The sequence below is a fragment of the Cyanistes caeruleus genome, chromosome 10, assembly GCF_971803275.1.
Source record: "Cyanistes caeruleus chromosome 10, bCyaCae1.hap1.1, whole genome shotgun sequence".
Classification (NCBI taxonomy): Eukaryota; Metazoa; Chordata; class Aves; order Passeriformes; family Paridae; genus Cyanistes; species Cyanistes caeruleus.
Genome location: NC_141710.1, coordinates 5,458,929 through 5,476,578, shown reverse-complemented (window position 1 = coordinate 5,476,578; position 17,650 = coordinate 5,458,929). Strand labels below are relative to the sequence as shown.

The 17,650-nt window shown below is 44.7% G+C and overlaps 2 protein-coding genes across 19 annotated transcripts in view; one reads left to right on the top strand and one right to left on the bottom strand.

The window, feature by feature from the left end:
• Positions 1 to 17,650, top strand: part of CEP63 (centrosomal protein 63) — a 40,000-nt gene that overhangs the window by 12,846 nt on the left and 9,504 nt on the right. The window contains exons 2-13 of one of the 16 annotated variants that reach the window (XM_086844403.1): positions 489 to 627; positions 1,345 to 1,452; positions 1,575 to 1,805; positions 2,653 to 2,719; positions 2,847 to 2,927; positions 8,325 to 8,459; positions 10,028 to 10,208; positions 11,419 to 11,514; positions 13,635 to 13,751; positions 14,561 to 14,674; positions 17,006 to 17,239; positions 17,496 to 17,641. In XM_086844403.1, the coding sequence (XP_086700529.1) occupies positions 8,416 to 8,459; positions 10,028 to 10,208; positions 11,419 to 11,514; positions 13,635 to 13,751; positions 14,561 to 14,674; positions 17,006 to 17,239; positions 17,496 to 17,641 (932 nt within the window). In that variant the 5' untranslated portion in view covers positions 489 to 627; positions 1,345 to 1,452; positions 1,575 to 1,805; ... (1 more) ...; positions 2,847 to 2,927; positions 8,325 to 8,415. The other 15 variants (XM_086844401.1, XM_086844408.1, XM_086844399.1 and 12 more) reach the window with 15 other exon arrangements.
• ANAPC13 (anaphase promoting complex subunit 13) lies at positions 1,970 to 5,512 on the bottom strand. Of its 3 annotated transcripts, none has more exons than XM_023917930.2 (3): positions 5,457 to 5,512; positions 4,522 to 4,647; positions 1,970 to 2,423 (listed from the first exon to the last, which is right to left on the bottom strand). In XM_023917930.2, exons 2-3 carry the CDS (start codon positions 4,618 to 4,620, stop codon positions 2,298 to 2,300), a joined length of 225 nt encoding a protein of 74 aa, XP_023773698.1. In that variant the 5' UTR covers positions 4,621 to 4,647; positions 5,457 to 5,512; the 3' UTR covers positions 1,970 to 2,297. The 3 variants fall into 3 exon arrangements, with proteins under 3 accessions (XP_023773698.1, XP_023773700.1, XP_023773699.1); XM_023917932.2 differs by lacking the exon at positions 5,457 to 5,512 and adding an exon at positions 5,361 to 5,419; XM_023917931.2 differs by lacking the exon at positions 5,457 to 5,512 and adding an exon at positions 5,190 to 5,305.

Here is a 17,650-nt window from a genome sequence, read left to right as displayed (position 1 = left end):
ATGAAACTTCTTAAGAAGGTGGGGCACCTTCTATTCTAGCAGTTTTCCTTAATTTAAATATAGTTTGCCTTGGGGGATGACTAATCAAAGACACAAATGGGTTGGTATCATGCTGTAAGCAGCAATTTGACTACATCTGTTGAAACTAAGGAAATTATTGCCTGTCTATTCGTCTTTTGCAAAGAATGTCAGGAAGATTGTAGATGTCACTGCAAGTCTGATAAGCATCTGGGCGGGGTTGGCGCTTGGTTTCACAGTGCCCTGCCTTTGGAGAGCTCATGATGATCCCTAATATCTCCCATGTCCTTCCTGCTCTCCTGAGTGCCATAGCCCAGAATCCCTTCTACAAATCCTGTCACCACCTCAGGCAGGAGACAGGTGCACAGCACTTGCTGTGACAAAGGGAAAGTACCACTTCAAGGTGTCTGGTTCTCCACTGCTGTCTTGGATGACACTCATACGACTGGAATTCCCACATTTTCTCACAGACCTGCTGGGACCTCATAAATTCAGCTCTAATTCAAGAAAGGAAACATTTTTCTTTCCTTGATGGATGGGAGGAAGGAGATTGCCAAGGAAAGCCAAATGTCAGGGGCAGGAAAGGAAGTCTGTAATTGGAGCTGGAAGGTATAGCGCCAAAATTGGGAAAATGACAGTGGTGGGGAGTTGTAAAGGGATGAGAAGGGTGGGAACAGGGATGGCTGCTGGATAGAAGTTTGGTGGTAGTCTTACCCAGCGTTTTCTTAGCAAATTCTTCCAACATTAGCCAGGGAAAGGGAATGTGGGGTGGACTAGAAATACGTCTTTGAACCCAGGCTCTGCTTTCTTTCCCCTGGTGATGATCCAATGAGGAGCTGAACTATTACAGCTCCCAGTGGCATAGCTGGTTCTTTGGTCCATGCTGTACTTATTAAGCTTTTTGACTTTGCTAATTCTCAAGTTAATCCTTAACTCTTCCTGCTGTCTGCAGCTCCTTTTCATTCAGACAAGTGTGTGCTGCTCCTCTGGTGCAGGCATGGATCACACTTGAGGCAGAGCATGTGCCTAGCATGATTCTTTCACAAGCACCTTGGGCTCTTCAGCATCAAGCAGCTAAGCAACCTGAGTCTCACTGAACACGTGCCATGCTGTGATCCCATTTGATAATCACCCAGGCAAAAGCTGGGGCTCATTATTTTGAAGGTGATGAATAGACACCAAATAACATCTGTGGATCTGGAAGCTCCAGGACAGTGCTTTTTCTGCTGCACTGGCAAAAGATTATAATTTAAACATTGTTTTCCTTCCAGCTCCTTTCTCACCTCCACCAGTAATCCTAAACTCTGTCAAAATATTTTCCCTTAGCAAGAAGTTCTGCCAATGGTGAGACAGAATTGGTCCAACAGTGAAACATGAAGAACAGAAGGCTTTTACCTGTTGCAAAAGATATCTGAGAACCAGAGATAAAATAAGGTAAATCAAGGGGGCCTTCCTTTTCATCTCAACACAAAGAGTTAACAATTTGATCCCTGAAGCTAAGCCCTACTCATTTATTTTCCCCATCACTTTTTTTGGATTTTCATTTCCCATTTGAGGTTGCTCATCCGAGTGGCTCTCACTTCAAGAGGCCCTACACTGGGAATGGCAGATTCTTCCCTGGAACTCTCAACCATCCCTCGGCAGACCATGATTTTGAGTAACCACCATTTCAGCATAAATTAGTCTGTTCACTGTACACATTGGCAAACATTCCCAGGATGTCAGCACTGGAAATGCTGTCCACTACCACCATCAGATCCTGAGAACAGGAATTCAAGTGCTTACAGGTAACTCCACACTCTTGATTCTGCTGACCAACCTTTTAAAACTGCCCAACATATCCTGCCTCAGCCACACACTTGTTAAAAATAGAAACAACTCACAGCTATGTGGATTTTGTACACTGAATTCTAGACAGTAATCCCACTGTGATCTTTGAAATCAACTGCAATTCAAGACAGTAAAAACTTTTTAATCATGTGCAGAAAACATTTAAGATCAGAATTCACACCAACTTAAGAACAATTTAACAGAAAACATTAAATAATCTTATAAGCATGAAACATTTTGCACTTGGCTCTGAGATATCAGAGCCTCTACTATTTCACATTCAAGAAAGAAGCATTTTAAACTCTTCATTGTGAGCAGTACCACTGTTGGAATCTGAAAGTTTCCGTAATATTGTTTCTTCCTCAGGGCAGCTTAGGACAGCAGTGGTCAGCTAAAAAATATTATTACATTACATTCATGCATCCACTGTATGAAATTCCACTGATTCACTAATTTCCCGTGGGTGGAACGTTTTCATGGAGATACTGGAGAGCCAAATCTGTCCACTTCATTTCTTGCTCTTTCACAGACTCAGTGGTACCACCGTTGTCTTGCTCTGGTTCAGGGAGCTCATTCTGAGAATAAAACACAGGTACAATGCATTCCACACTTAATACACTTCCTGCAAGGTTGTTATGATTTGTATGGATGGATACAAAAACCCATAAACAAGACCAGAGGGTGCATCTGAACAATAAATATCATACATACTGATCCACTTAAAAATATTGCTGAGCCCAGTCATGAACAGTATTCTTTTCATTTGAATACAGTGCTTAATCTGAAAGGTAAATTGTTTTCCAGGACCCTGGGGCCTTGCTATACATTCAGACTGCACATGCAGTGAAGGAGAATATACAGCAAATGCAAAGTAAGTAAATAATAACAGTACAGTGCATTTATTTAATTGCTTGTTTGCAATTCACTGCTTCTGCTGTTGCCAAGAATACAAATACTGCAGACAACTGGTTCTGTAAAATGTTATTTTCCTATGGCAGGTGAGAAGTCCTTCCTGAACGTATGCTGGACAGGTGTAGCTGTGCTGGATCAACAGCAGAAGTTGGAACCCCCTGTCAGCTGTGCCACAGAGCTGCTCATGACATAGTAAGAGGAAGGAAAGTTTAACTGAGATTTCATTTTCCTTCCTGCTATTATTTGTTCTCTGTCTTGTTGTATTGGTGTCATCACACTGAGTGTGTGCTGTTACGGCAGATACCATTTGGGCAGGAATTCTGAGTTCTAGACCTCTGGAAATCCCAGCATGAGCTAAATGTTTCAGCTTTCAAAACAGTGAATGATTGAACCCATTTGTTCCCATTTGAGTTCCCAGAAATATCTTGAGTGAGCACTGGAAAAGATTCACAGGACAGGCTCAAATACCACTTTCACAGCCATTCTGGTTGCTCCTTTGCAATGTCTCTGAGTAAGTCCCCTGTGAATTCATGCTGGTTTTTCTATGTGATCAGCACCAATCCCATCTCTGGGGATCTTTATATTCACAGCCAGGCCTTTCTTTCTATTGTTAGTTGGTAAGGCTTCCTTCTCTGAGGCTGTCATCTGTATGTGACTGTAAGCCATCACAAGATGGCTCTGAGGGAAGAAACAGTAATGTTTGGACTCGGGGTGAAGACAATTGTCAATAAGGAACCTGTTAATGATACTCAGCTTGCCTAATAAAGGTTATCCCAAGCAAAGGAGGGTTTGGGCTCTTTTAGCTGGGAATCATGCTTCTGCAAGACTCTTCCCTCAAGCCCAGATCTTGGCAGGAAAATGTGTGCTGTACATAAGGATTTTGAGTTGTGCAGGTGTTCCTTGCCCTCTCTGAAAAGCCAGTGGTGGCAGGCCTAAAGCTTGAGCCACATCATAAATTTGGAAATGTCTCTGTTCTGAAATAAACCAGCACCCCACAATCCCTGTGGCTGCTTTATCTGTGCTAGCTGGGGTAAAGCTCATGTACCAGAGAGAAAAAGGGAAAGGAAAAATCCTCAGCTAACTCTCACTTCCCTGGAAGTTTCAAAATACCTAAGGAAATGTGTCAGTGTGGGATCAGCAGTAGCTTTTACCCTGCTGCCCCTCTCCAGCCTTGCAACTGTACCCTGGATGAAAGAAGAGGTGCCATGCCTTGGACAACACTGCAGCAAGAATCCTGCTGCACTTGCCAGTCCTTCCCTGCAGTCCTGGAACTGCCAACAGCAACACTGTATCTGGAAAAGACTGCTTTGAAACACGTATGAAAATGTCTCAGCTTATTTAAATGGCATTGTAGGAAGTGGAAATAAAGTGTAACCAAGACTGGAACAGTCAGTGTGAGACTGATCCTCTGCTCTCTAAACCAACCAGGAAAGTACCTCAAACACCAGGAACAAGAAAGGAAGGCAGAGAGAAAGGACGATTATTCTTCTCCCTGCCAAACCCAGGACAGTGCAATGGGAAGGGCACTCCAGTTCTGAGAAGATTCAGCAACTGGTCAGGGGACAAGGGACAGAAACATCCATACACATGGATGCATGCCCTCATGCACACAGGAATGACTGGCATATAAGGAAGGAGTCAGATCCAGGAGCCTTTTGTACAAACGAGCTGCAGCATGAGCAACACTCTGTGCTTTTCTTGGAAGGGGCTGTGAAGAACACAGCAGCCTTAACTCAGATTGATAAGTAGCAATTCACCTACCAGAGGGATGGCCACATCCTCGTAGGGCAATTTATCTTCCCTCCACGCATCATCGATCAGATCCAGGATCCTGCCATCCCTCTGCACCTCGCTGTCCATCGTCGCAGCAGGCGAGAGCAGCTAAATCTGTGACACAAAGCAGATGCTGTTTTAACAACATCCCCAGCCAGGGAGCTGGAGTCTGGACTGTGTAATCCATATGAAGTTTAAACTTGCAAGGAAAACCTTGATTTCCCTAATCAACTCAAAAAGGGGTTATAACTTCATCTGAGAAGAACTCTATCAAAGTGAATTGCAGATTGATATGCATAGGAGATGAATATATAAAACCAGCTGGTTATTATTAATGATACATACATGTGTTTGTGACTACTGACTGACTTTCAGAAGTGTAATTTGAGTATGAGCACCTAGAAGTGCCCAGAACCCTTTGCTGCCTGCTGGCATACAGCCCCTGACCAGTGCCGTGCCTCACCAACTCCTTCACATGTCTGGGAGAGTCACAACAAAGGACTTCAAGGTACCCAGAATTCTGCACAAACCTGAAGTCCGGGAAACTGGTGAAACAGAAGCAAAACGATACCTATATTTCACCCCCAGCTACTGTAATTACGCCAGAGTATTTCATTGTACTCTGCCCTCCTTGAAGGGTCACCTCAGGCCCTCACCCCGGTGTGTCCCTGCAGCAGCAGCAGCAGGCAGCTCGATCCTGGGGGATATGAGAGAACTGACATTCATTCAAAACCAAGCCAGGCCCTGCGCTCGCCGGCTGCCGGAGCCGCCATGTGGGCCTGAGCGTATCCCAGCCCCTGCGCGATGCGACCCCTGCCTCTCCCGACCAATACGGCTCCGTGATCGCTCCGTGACCGCCCCGAGTCCCGCGCTGTCCCCGCAGTGTCCCCAGGCCGTCCCCGCTGTCCCCCTTCCCGCCCTACCCTGCCCATCTCCGGGGCCGGCGCTGCGCAGGCGCCGCCCCAGCGCATGCGCAGCGCTGCCGCCGCGGGGCCGTGCCGTACCGTGCCGTGCCAGGGTGGGAAAGGCGGAAAGGCGGCAAGGAGGGGGAAAGGAAGGAAGGCGGGCAGGCAGGAAGGAAGGAAGGAAACAAACTAACAAACAAACAAACAAGGGAGGAAGGCGGGTCGGCCAGCCAGCCAGAGCTGGGGTGTCGGCAGCCCGGAGCGGAGCCCGGCCCGGGGGCTCAGGGCTGCTCCCCGGGGCGCGGCGCTGGAAGGGCCCCGGGCAGCGGAACTCCGCGGCGGGTGCGGGGTAAACGCTGTGAGGGCTCGGCCGGCGGGGAGGCTCCGGCTGGGGAGGAGCTGCAGTGGCAGGAGTGGGGCTCCGCTGGCTGTGCCGGGGAGCACTGCCCGGGCACGCTGGCCCCGGCCACTTCACAGGCTTAACCTGCACCAGGGCAGCTTTGGGTTGGACATTAGGAGGAATTCCTTCATAGAAGGGGTGATTAGAAATTGGAAGGGGCTGCCCAGGGCGGCGGCGGTGGGGTTCCCATCCCTGGAGGTGTTTTAAGGAAAGACCGGGCGCGGCACTCAGTGCTCTGGGCTGGTGGGCTGGGTGACAGAGTGGGGTCGGTCACAGGTTGGACTCGGTGGTCTCAGAGGGCTTTTCCAACCTCAGCGATTCTGGGATTCTTGCTCTGGCGAGGGCTTTGTCGCTCCGGGCTCCTGCCGCAGGTGCCGTTCCTGCCGCTGGCAAGTGGAGCTCGCCTGTGGCACTGCTTTTGGGAGGTTATTGCTCCTTTTGTGTTCGTTGTAAGCATGCTTCCAGCAACGCCTTACGATTGCATCTTTCTGTGTTTTTAAATGCAAAGTAATCCCAGTTTTTTCTCATGAGTACTATTCTTAATCCTCCTGGGTATTGTAAAGTTCTCTTTACTTGACTACTACAATTTTGCCTTAAGCTGGGATGCTAAATGTGTTGTCCTGTTTTGGGCTTTTTTTTTTTTTTTTTTTTTTTTTTTTTTTTTTTATTCTTTTTGGCAAATACTTCAATTTTCTTCACTTTCAGAAGTGTCCAGGTAGTCCTCCATGCTTCAGCTGTAGTTAATGAAGGAGATTGTTTCCTCTTGTGGGTCTTTACTCAGGTGCCTGTAACTTGCACATTTGCAACTTGCAAGCATAAGAGGCCAAAATTTAATAGTAAGTCAGCAAAGCTTATGTAGTATAAAACTGGCTAGATGTGTCTGATTTTAAGGCTTTTCCCCAAAATCTGGATATGCTGGCAAAGTAAGCAAAGCTGGCAGGCTGTGAGGTTGGTAAGGCAGAGGCACAGAGAAGCCATGGCTGTCCCTTCCATGGATGTGTCCAAGACTAGGTTGGATAGGGTTTGGAGCAACCTTGGATAGTGAAAGGTGCCCCTGCCCCTGGCAGGGGGTTGGCATGAGATGGCTTTAAGATCCCTTCCAACCCAAACTGTTCTGGAATTCTGTACTGTCTGTCTCCTCATCTCTCTGCCCACTGAAAATTGATTCTTGTGTAGGTGTGATTAGAATGAAAGAGGAGAGCTGCTACTGTCTAATGTCTGCTGTTGCCACCTGGAGAACTCTTGGAATGCTGTCAGCAGCTCAGGGGATCTGCTCATCTGCTCTCCTCAGCACCCTGCCCTCAGCAGAACCACAAAGTTGTTCTGCATACTGATTGAGTTTTGTTAAGCACAAACAGGACCAAAGACAGACAAAACACTGTCAGAATAGGGATAGGATTTTTTCTTTGCTTGTGGTTTAAAACACAGCTCTCAAGGACATGTTTTAATCCCTGAGTTGTGTTTTAAAGTGCTGTAGGGGCACAATAGAAGATTCTTTGGGAAAGAGAGCAAAGCTGAGCCTGCATTTGTGAACGTCTCCCTTGCTGTGACTGGCTCCCCTTTTGCGGTTTGCTTAATAATGCCATATTAATCTTTGAGGAAATATGTTGGAAGGATCCATCTTCAGTACTTGGAAAGTGTGTAGATTTTGGAAGCATAAGTTTGTGTTAATAGCTCTGGATGAATTTAACCATTTTTGTGTTAGATGCAGTTTCATGAAGGAGACATTGAAATAAATTTTGGCTTCCTGGCTGTGGTTTCATGGCAACTTTTTATTCCCCATTTTTAGCTTTAGTGTAAACCCTTCTTGCTTTCACCAAGATGTGAAATTTCTTTGGGTATGCGCATGTTTGTGACTTAAAAGGTGTAATTTTTACCTGAAGCAATGTACTGCTCCTGCAGTACAAATGTAAAATAAGCTATTCAACTTATTTTCATAATTTAAGGCATAATTTAAGAGGAATTTTTAAGGAGTTTGTGTTTTCTTGAAATTCCCACAACCATATAAATATCCAGTGTGTTCTGAGTGTGGTGGTAAACTGCATGGTCCCTTTAACATAGTCTGTAATAGAGGCTTGGAAAATACTTAATTTATGGGTGAGTTCTTACTGCTACTTGCTTGTGTTTTCTCTCTGAAGGGACAAACTTCCCTGTTGGGGGTGGATCTTGGGCTGGCCCCTTTCAAGTCCAAATGTTCCTGTTCCTCCACAGGCTGGTGCTCTCAGATCTACCAGTCCCTTTGTGTTGAGTTGACACAATTGCAGATTCTTGTTGCTCCTCTCTGAATTTATTAGATCACATGATTATACCACTGCAATTTGGTAGTGCTGGATGATAGCATTGGGTACATTTTTCTGGGAAAAATCTGCTTTCCTCTATTTGGCTTGTAAGTTCATGAAGGTGCCATTATTTTCCTTACTTGTAATTGCACGCTCCTTGTATGTTTTTTAACTTCTTTGCTTTGTGGGCTTTTGCTTGTCCTGCAGTTGTATGGAGAAGCAGCCTGGTTTGTGCATTGGCATGGGTGACCAGTGCTTTCCTGTACTTCCCTAGTACTGAAGCCACCAGGATTCAGTGATGGAGGCCTTGCTGGAAGGAATGCAAAGAAATGGGCAGGGGAGGTATGTATGCAACTGTACACAGTAGTCATTCCAAATTATTTAAGTATTAACCTTGCTTCTTATTGAAAATAAATCCTCTGGTACCAGTGTGCAGTGGCCTTCAGCTGCTACAGGAGCAAAGTCACTGGGGCAGCTGGGTCTGCACTAATCCCTGCTCAGGTATTATAGTCCTAATTGTCAGAAATTTAGTTCTATGTCTTCCTGAAAACCTTGGCCTCCTTTTTTTTCAATTGTTGTAAACTCTTCTTACTGTCCAACATCAGGAGCAGTAGTAAATAGAGCTGTGAATAAATATTTATTTTGTAACAGCCTTGCAAGGTTAATGAGATGTGACTTTGTTATCTGATTTCACTGAAAACATCTGATTATTTCCTGCTTGTGTTGAAACTGCAGAGTCCCACTCTGCTCTGAGGAATCCTTAATGCTCTGTCTGAGGTGAGAGTCTCTAGACTTTTTAAACCCTGAGAGAGACTGTAGTGACAATAACGGAACAAAATGTTTTATGTGTTAAACAACCGTGAAGCAAAAGTCACTGATGCCATTTTCCTAGTCATCCCTGAGAATGTGACACAAATTTATTTGATACTGTATCTTCTTCAGAGAGCTGGTTGCAGAAATCAAGTTTAGAATTTGCTACATATTAGCAGATGCTGTGAAGGAAATGTTCCTGCTCTGCATAATAGCTGCTAATTTTTGGTTAACTCACAGGACAGGGTGAACTTCAAATGTGACTGATTTTGGCTCCTTTAAGAAGTATTTCTTTTCCTATAGAAAACGTGCCAAGTCCTGAAGTGTGCATATGCCCTGGGGGAACAGAGAAATTTCCATCCCTTAACCTATTGATTTCCATTTCTTTTCAGTTCTTCCCTTTGACAGGCAAATTAAAGGGGTAGAGATCATTATGGAGTTCACCACCCTCTAGGGCTGTGTCTGGCAAACCTTAATATTGTCCCTGTCTTGGCAGCTGGGAAGTTTTAGAAGAGTTACTTGAATTGACTTCAATAATTACTGCACCAAATTAGAAATCTGGGCATCGCTAGGGAGCTTGTGCTCCCCGATGGATTGCGAGGGTTTGATTCTTCATTATCATGTTGTCATCCAGCCCCCTCTGCTTCAGGGTTTGTCTGCATTTGTGATAAACTTCTGTTTTTGGGAGCTCATAGCTTGGCTGTAAGATTCCTCTGGTGACTGAAACCTGCTATAAAATGCCACTGCCTGGAGAGCAATTAAGGCAATACAAAATATGAATTAAACACGCTTTGGTTTCCTTACATAATGCATAGTACCCAAGGCAATAGGCTGAATGCCTAAGTGTGAAGTGATGTGGTTTAGTGGGCATGGATGGTGTTGGTAAAAGATTGGACTTGATGATCTTGGAGGTCTTTTCTGACCATAATGATTCTGTGATTCTGTGTCTGTACAAGCTGATTTGAAGCGAGTTCAAAGCACTGCATGTGCAGAGTTGGTGTCCTGGTGCCAGTCAGTGTGTTCTGATGCCTCTGGTGGTTTGGGACACGGGATGTGTTGGGTGGGACCTGCTTTGTGACTCCAGACTCTCTCCCCTCCAGTGGTGGGTTCTTGACCTCCTGTGAGGCTGAGCTGCAGGAGCTGATGAAGCAGATTGACATCATGGTGGCTCACAAGAAATCCGAATGGGAAGGGCAGACACAGGCTTTGGAAGCTTGTCTGCGTGCTCGGGAGCAGGAGCTTTCTTCTACCAAGGCAGCTTTGCAGGAAAAACAAAAGGAGGTACCTTTGTTTCATACTATTTTTTGTTTGGAGTCAGCAGTGCATTTTACCTGTTAGAAACAGGAAATCAGGAATAGAATTTTTTAAGGACCTGTTGGAACAAAGTGTCTGGTTCATAATTCAATCCAATTCAAGTGATCAGCTCCCCTAGGGTTGGTGGAAATCCTCATATTGAACTGTTAGAGTTATTAGAGAGAACCCAGAGACACTGGTTCTGGCTACAGCAGTAATGGACAGCCCAGCAACCTGCAGTCATTGCTAGAAAAAACCCATTTCCTATAATATAAACTGCACCAAGAAAACCATTTCTTACTATGAACTACACCAAGACATTGCTGGGAAACTCTCCATGGGCTGTTTTTCAGAGAAGAGCTCTGCTTTTGTGGTCTTTAAATAAAAGCCTGAGGGAAGTGCAAAAAAATTGTGTTGGTGAAAAATTACTAATAAGTGAAGTTTTTGTGCAGGATGTGGACCATAAGATGCAGTTGAGCCACAGTATTTTCGTTAGCAAGAATGATGGCTTTTATCATCTAGGTTATTGTTGTTATTATCAATTATGTTTTCTCAAGACACTTGAAATGTTTCTTACCACCAAAGTAAACACGGATTTCAAACTGAACTGTAAAGTATGTTTGAAGTCTCTGCTGGAGTATGTTCATGCTTTTGGTTTAGTCATATGAATTTTCTGTGGGTTTTCTTTTAATTTTAATTTGTTGGCTTGTGACCACTCAGGTTGTGGATGGGAAAAGATGGGAGGAAAAAAAAAGGGAGAAAAATGAGTCACAGGAGCAGTTGAAAGTGTCAGGGAAGTCTTTTCTGTGAGCTTCAAACCCCCATTTATTTCTTTTTCCTTGCTGTTAGGAATCTCTCTTTTCTCTGAGCCTAGTAAGCTAATGATATGGGCAACTTCTCTCTTGGTAGATAGCTTGAAATCATAATGCATATTTGTGAAGAGTTTGATGAAAATACTGGATAGAAATGGGCTTTTGGCACAAACCAAATATTGTCAGCTTTGTCCCCAGAAGTGAAATCCAGAAACTGGCTCAAAACAAGAGGCCACAACAGAAACAGGCGTGGCCCAAGCCTACCAAAGATTTAGGCACAGCCTCCATCTATTTCATATTGAGGGACCCCAGTGAAATGTCCATGTATCTACTGGCATCAGAGCCTTCTTCTGTTGTATTTATTTGCATTTTATCCCTTTGTTCAGATTGGCATGTTGCGTTGCCAGGTCGAAGATGTGGAAAAATCCAAGCAGGACATGGTTAGAGAGTATGAACAACAGCTGAAGAAATTCCAGGAGGAGGTGAGTTGCAAAGAGAAAAGTTTGGTTTCTAGCTCTCAGATAATGATGGACCAACTACTTTGTGTCATAGATTTTGTTTCAATGCTGTGGGTTTAAAACTCCCTACTCCGTTAGTGTTTGTGTGCTTACAGAAAACAGCATTGAGCATAGATAAGGTAGCGTCTTTTTTTTGTGATTTAGAGGAACTTGGTGACAGACAGAGAACTGTTGGAGTAGAAATGTTTTTGTATGTTGGACATCTGCAGAAGTTTACTGCAAGAATGTCCTGTGTTTGCCTATCCCAGTCACCCCAGTGCTGGTTCTGGAGCTGCCACAAGTACAGGCAGCAGCAGTTTGCTCTTTCAGCATTTCTGAAATTCAAAAGGGGTGGAGATGTAATTGGCCTGGCTTGTTTGATATCAGGAAATAGCACTGGCATTTCTCATCTTTTTGCCTCTGTTAACACTGATGAATTTAGAAGGGGTTTTGTACTCTCAAGGAATATTAGTCTTAATACCCTTAATAAAAACCAAGTGTACATAGGAAATGCTGTTTGACATTAATATCAGAACTTTCATCTCAAAGTCTCTTGCTCAGTGCAAGATGATACCTGTCCTGCAGGTGGTATAACAGCATTCCAGGTTTATGTCTGAACTCTTTCCTGTCTCCACTTGCTGGTAGCAGGGAATGAACTGGCATGAGCAGCTCATAGAGCACTGACCTGTTTTCTCTGGAGGGCTGGGCCTAGTTTCTGCTCACTGTAAACCATAAGTGAAATTAATTTGGTAGTCTTTGCTCTGATGACAGAAGGCATCTTTTCTCATTTAAAAGCACCTCACTATTCCATATGACTAAGTGTCTTCATTTGCTGGGTGTTCTCACTGGAATTGTGGATAAGCTGCAAAGAAAAGCTAAGGTACATTGGCAGATCAGCCTAAATTGCTAAAGCTGAAATACAGCCTGTGTGTTGTGGCCTAAATTGCAGTTTGTGGGTATTTTACCTACACAGTATTAATGCTGATGGCATCGAGCTCCAATATTCCTCAGTCTTCTGTTCTTAGTACTGTTTGGGGAAATTATTTCTGTCCCTGTTTACCACCATTTCCAGTGCAATTACAGGTACAGTGTCTAACTTACTGAGACTGTTGAAAGAATAAACCTCTTATCTCCTGATATGTTTGGCAAAAACATAGTTGGTATTAACTCTAGGCCTGAACATCTGTCCCCACTGAACACACCTAAGTACTGAATGTATCAGGGCTTGAATCAGATATTTTTTCTTCTCATGGTCCTTCTGTTCATCCATGGGCTTAGCTTTGTCCATCAGTAAAACGGCAATGATGGCTTCTCAAATTCACGTGGCTATTTGGAAGCTTCTCATTTAATAGTTGAGTAGGGGGAGCTCATCATATGAAAAATTCTCTGCAAGTTGAAAGTGATTATTTGCACAGGGGGTCATTTAAATGTCAAGAGTTTTTTCCTCATTCCTGCTTCTGATACAACTTCAGCATCCTAGCAGCAGGCGTAGGAGTGATATTTTCTGTTGGCATTCTCGACTCATTGTGAAATACACAGTGTATCTAAGCAGAAAATGACAGATGAAGTGGTGTTGATATTATGGGTAATGGCAATTCTCAAACCTTTCTTCTCCCACTAAGCAGGAGAGTTCCAGTTCCCACCTGAGCTGCTCAAGTGTATTTTGATCACACAAGAATTACCTGTGTGTGCTGTGGCGGGTGTGTTCCTGTGGGTGAGCAGAACAGCCACAGGCACTGCCAGCTCTTCCTGGGGCTGGGAAGCACCTGTAGAGTGTGGGATACTGTGCTCTTGCTGCATTGACAGCTGCATGTAAATCTCCATCTTATCAATATTTCAGTCATGCTTTAATTATGGTAAGACAGAGCTTTAATTAAAGCTGCTGATGTCATGACTTCAGTGGCATCTTTCTACTCATACAACTCATGTGTTTTGCAGTGGTGTTGATACAAAAGACTCATTATCCAAATGGAAGCTTTCACTTGGGAGCTGTGTGGCCTTGATGAGGACATTGTTTGTTTGAACCACTTGGTGTGTCTTCTTTCAAAGGGCTATGTAATTCTTGCCTTGGGGCCTTAGCAAAGCTCTTTCTCTGTATCCTGCAGTTGTCCCGGCTGAGGAGGAGCTATGAGAAGTTGCAGAAGAAAAAAAGCAGAGGAGAAGCTAACAAGGGACAAGAGGAGGACAAGTTTGAATTGAGCCGACTGACCAGGAAGCTGGAGGTATGTGGTGAAAAAGCAAATGCTGACTAGCTTGTATGTATTAACTGCCTTACTGAGCTTCACTGGTGACTGACCAGTCCACTAGGAATGGACTGTGAATCCTGCTTAAGGGGCACTGCCCATCCACTCTCCAGGTATGGCTTTTCTCAACTGCATGTGTGATAAAGGCAGTTTCATGTGCTGGGGCCCCTGACTGCACAGCGTAAACCTTAATGCTGTTCTTACCCCAGACTAAACAAGAGGAAAAAGGTGCTGGAAGAGTAACTAAGTATGTGAATGGAATGAATTCCAGTGTGGGGAGGTTGTATTCTCACTCCTTTGAGGAGGAGGGAGCTACACAGTGAAGTGAAACTTCTCAACCCTGTCTCCTAATCTTTCTGCTCTGTTGAACTCAACCCCACTCAGTTTTCTCCTCCTGAGAGATGTGGTAACAACACACATCTGATGATGTAGTGCCCCATTTCTGGAGCAGCAATTAGCAGTCGAATTCGGTATTTAATTCTTGTAATCCTAGTGATTTTGACAGCAACGTGTTTTGGACTCTAAAGCTAGTCTGAATTGTTAAACCCCTGACAGCAAACCCATGAAACCATGAATGTGCTGGCACTTAACATTTGTGAGCAGCTTTACCTTGGGAGGGGAAGGAATGCAGTGAGCACGGTGTGTGAGGGCTCTGCACTGCTGAGCTGCTGCATCAGGTGACTGGCTAATGGTTTCCCTGCTGGGGGAAAGGTGTGGCAGATAAGGCAAACATGGATATGAACTGGAGGGGGATGTACTGCTCCAAGCCACCCTTGCTGTCCTTGCAGGAGTTCCGTCAAAAATCACTTGACTGGGAGAAGCAGCGCCTGCAGTACCAGCAGCAGGTGGCATCGCTGGAGGCACAGCGCAAGGCTCTGGCAGAGCACTCCGAGCTCGTGCAGGTACAATTAACCTCTGCTGAAAGTTTCTGCTTTCTTTGTGGCAGGGAGGGAGAGGCTAATGAAATCTCTCAGGTTCCCATCCAGTTCAGATTGCCATTGAAGTGACTTCTAACGTTCCAGTGGAATAAGGTTTGCTTGTACGAGAGCTGTATGGAAAAAAGATGTGGAGTCTGTCATCAGAGATTAGATAATCCTTGTGCAGCTCCCCCTGCCATTGCTCTGATTAGCAGAGAAGGCAGTAGGATGTAGATTTACCTGGGAGTCAGAGACCACAGCATATGAGACTTTAAAATATGTTACATCATGTTGTCTAGTTGAAAGCTGTGTACCTGCCAGCAGCTAAATACGTACTCTGTGGGTCCAGCTCAGAGGGTACTGTTGGAAAACTGTCTTCCTCTACAACAGAGACTTCCATAAAATACTAAAGCAACAGCAGTTTTCAGCCCCCCACCCCCTTTTTTTTTTGTTCTCTCAAAGGCAAGAAATAGTAGGGCTGCTGTTCTGCAAAGCTGATGGCTCAGTGAATTAGTGGTGCTGCATCAGAGTGAGATGAATTGACCTAGAGCACAGCTGTGAAGTCACACAGACACAATCACAGCAGACACTGATAAGAAGCTCTTGCTGGGGACTTTGCACTTAATGGGCTCCTGAGTTGCTCTTGAGTGGAAGCTCCTGCGAGGAGGGAGACTGTGATGACAGGATTGAAGCTGGCTCTGACAGGGGCTTTGTGAGAGGCTGACACCAGGAGATCTACAAATGCAGAGAGTCCTTGAGCAGAAGGTCTTGCTGCTCTGCTGTCTGTGTGTCGTTGATAGCTCAATTGTTTGGGAACAGATGTGTCCTTGGAGCTCAGGCTGGGACACTGGGGCACAGAAGAACTTGTCTTACTGTGCAGCAGAAAACCAGGAGGTTGGGGAGGTTTTCCCAAAGCAACATAGGTGCCTTAGGTGCACAGGTACTGTGAACAGACTTCCTGAACCCTCAATTGCTTTGAGAAACGCAGCATGGAAGTGCTAAATTTATTGTCTTGGATGTTTCTATATATTTTATGCACTTAGTTGTCTTTCTAGCGTGAGGTCAAGCTGAGATCCATGGCCATGGAGTACTTCCCCTCTCTCTCCTTTCATCTGGCTTCCCCTCATCTCATCCAGAGCAGCTTAGGGAAGCCTGGAATTCTTCCCCAGTACAGGCTACCTTCTGGAACACCTGCAGCCTTTAAAGTCAGCCTTTCCTAAAAACCTGGAATTCTCTGCTGGCCTGGATGTTGTGTGGCTGGAAATAAGAGACAGCTTAAATGTTTTCTTAATGCAGAAATAAATATTCAGGCAGTCTGATACTCTGGCTTCTTTGGTGAAGAAAGGCTGTGCTTTAAACTCTCAGCCCTCTGGATTACCTTTTCTGTCAGGACTATTTAAATAATAATAAAAGGCTGTAATCAAAACTATACCATAGCCTTGCAAATGAGCAGTCATGTGGTGAATCTGACAGGCATTGCTGCTCTTTGAATCTGGGAGTATAGGAGTGCTCAGATATTTTGTTTCAGCCTTTAAAAATTCAATGATTGTGTACAAAAAGGGAATATATGAAGTGAATGTTCCTAGAAATTTATGAGAGAGCTGGCTTGTTAAATTTCACCAGCTAGCTGTGTGGAAAGAAATGCTGTGAAATAAAGTATTGTGCCTATAAATTATAGAGCAGGTATTGTCTGCTACCTGTACATTCCTTGTAACTTTTTTGTCTGCCATTAAAACACTGAAAATTTCAAAGTGAACATTCCCCCAAGCTGCTGGAACCAGCTATTTACTGCAGAGAGCAAAGCAAATTGGCTGTTACACCTGATTTGTTGTGGGGCTGTTTGGTGGCTGTGGTTTTGCAATTGTGCACCCTGAGTTGCTTTCTCTCCTGGTGTGGAATTCATGGTTGTGTAATCTCTGCCTTGTTTGGTTTACAAACTTTCTTACCTGCAGCCATTAGTCCTGGTCTAGCCTTGGGCTCATGAGCAAAAAATAGCAGGTGGCTTTGTTGTTAGACAAATCATACTCAGGCAGCTGGAGTGATTTGAGATTCTCATTTTCCAGATTCTCTTTGAACTGCCTTTGGAATCAAAGGCCCTCTTCTTTCATTTTGTTTTTTACTTATTCTGTTTGCCTTTGGAAGTTTTATCCATCATGTAACCTGGAACAATACTCTCCCTAATTCCCTGGAAGGTATTGCTTACTTTTAGAGTGTGGCTCATTACACCAAGAAATGAGTAGTTGTGTTGAATTTAGCTTTGGTACAACTTTTGTGCTTTTGCAATTCAGCTTTAATGCAGATGATTGCTGTTGGCAGAGCCAGCTGGCCAATCGGAAGCAGATCCTGGACTCGGTGGAGCTGGCGAGCCGCTCAGAAATCCAGCACTTAACCAGCAGGCTGGAGAGGGCCAACGACACCATCTGTGCCAATGAGATGGAGGTGGAGAGGCTCAGCATGAGGGTGGATGACCTGAGTGAGGACAATCGCCTGATTCTGGAGGATCAGCAGAGAGTTCAAGAAGAATTAAGGCAGTCAAAGAAAATGTTAGAGGTGGGAATGTTAGAGTGGAGGAACTCTTTAAGAAACAGGGTCTAAAGAACTGCTGGTGGGAAGGCTTTTCATCCTGGACTTTTTGTCTCTTTCCAGAGCCTTTGTAAAGTTCCTGGTTGGCATAGAATTTTTTGCAGCCATATGCTGCTCTGCAGTATTTCCAAGGGTCCTAAAAAATCTGATCTACTTCTCATCACATTGCAACAAACTGGTTTGGTCCATCTTGCAGCAGTCATTCCTTCTGCCTCCCGTGCAGGTGCTGCAGGATGAGAAGATGGAGCTGAGAGCCACCTTGCAGTCCCAAGAAGATTTCATTGACAGCTCCAAGCTGTACCAGGAACAGTTACAGAAGGAGCTGGCTAAGATGACTGAAACTCTTCACACAAAAGAATTACTCATCAGGTAGCATCT

Excerpts from the sequence above, each read along its gene's own strand:
- ANAPC13 (XM_023917930.2), bottom strand. The coding sequence starts at position 4,620 with ATGGACAGCGAGGTGCAGAGGGATGGCAGGATCCTGGATCTGATCGAT. Across the intron at positions 2,424-4,521 it reads AGGATGTGGCCATCCCTCTG|AATGAGCTCCCTGAACCAGA; the intron begins GTAGGTGAATTG and ends TTTTATTCTCAG.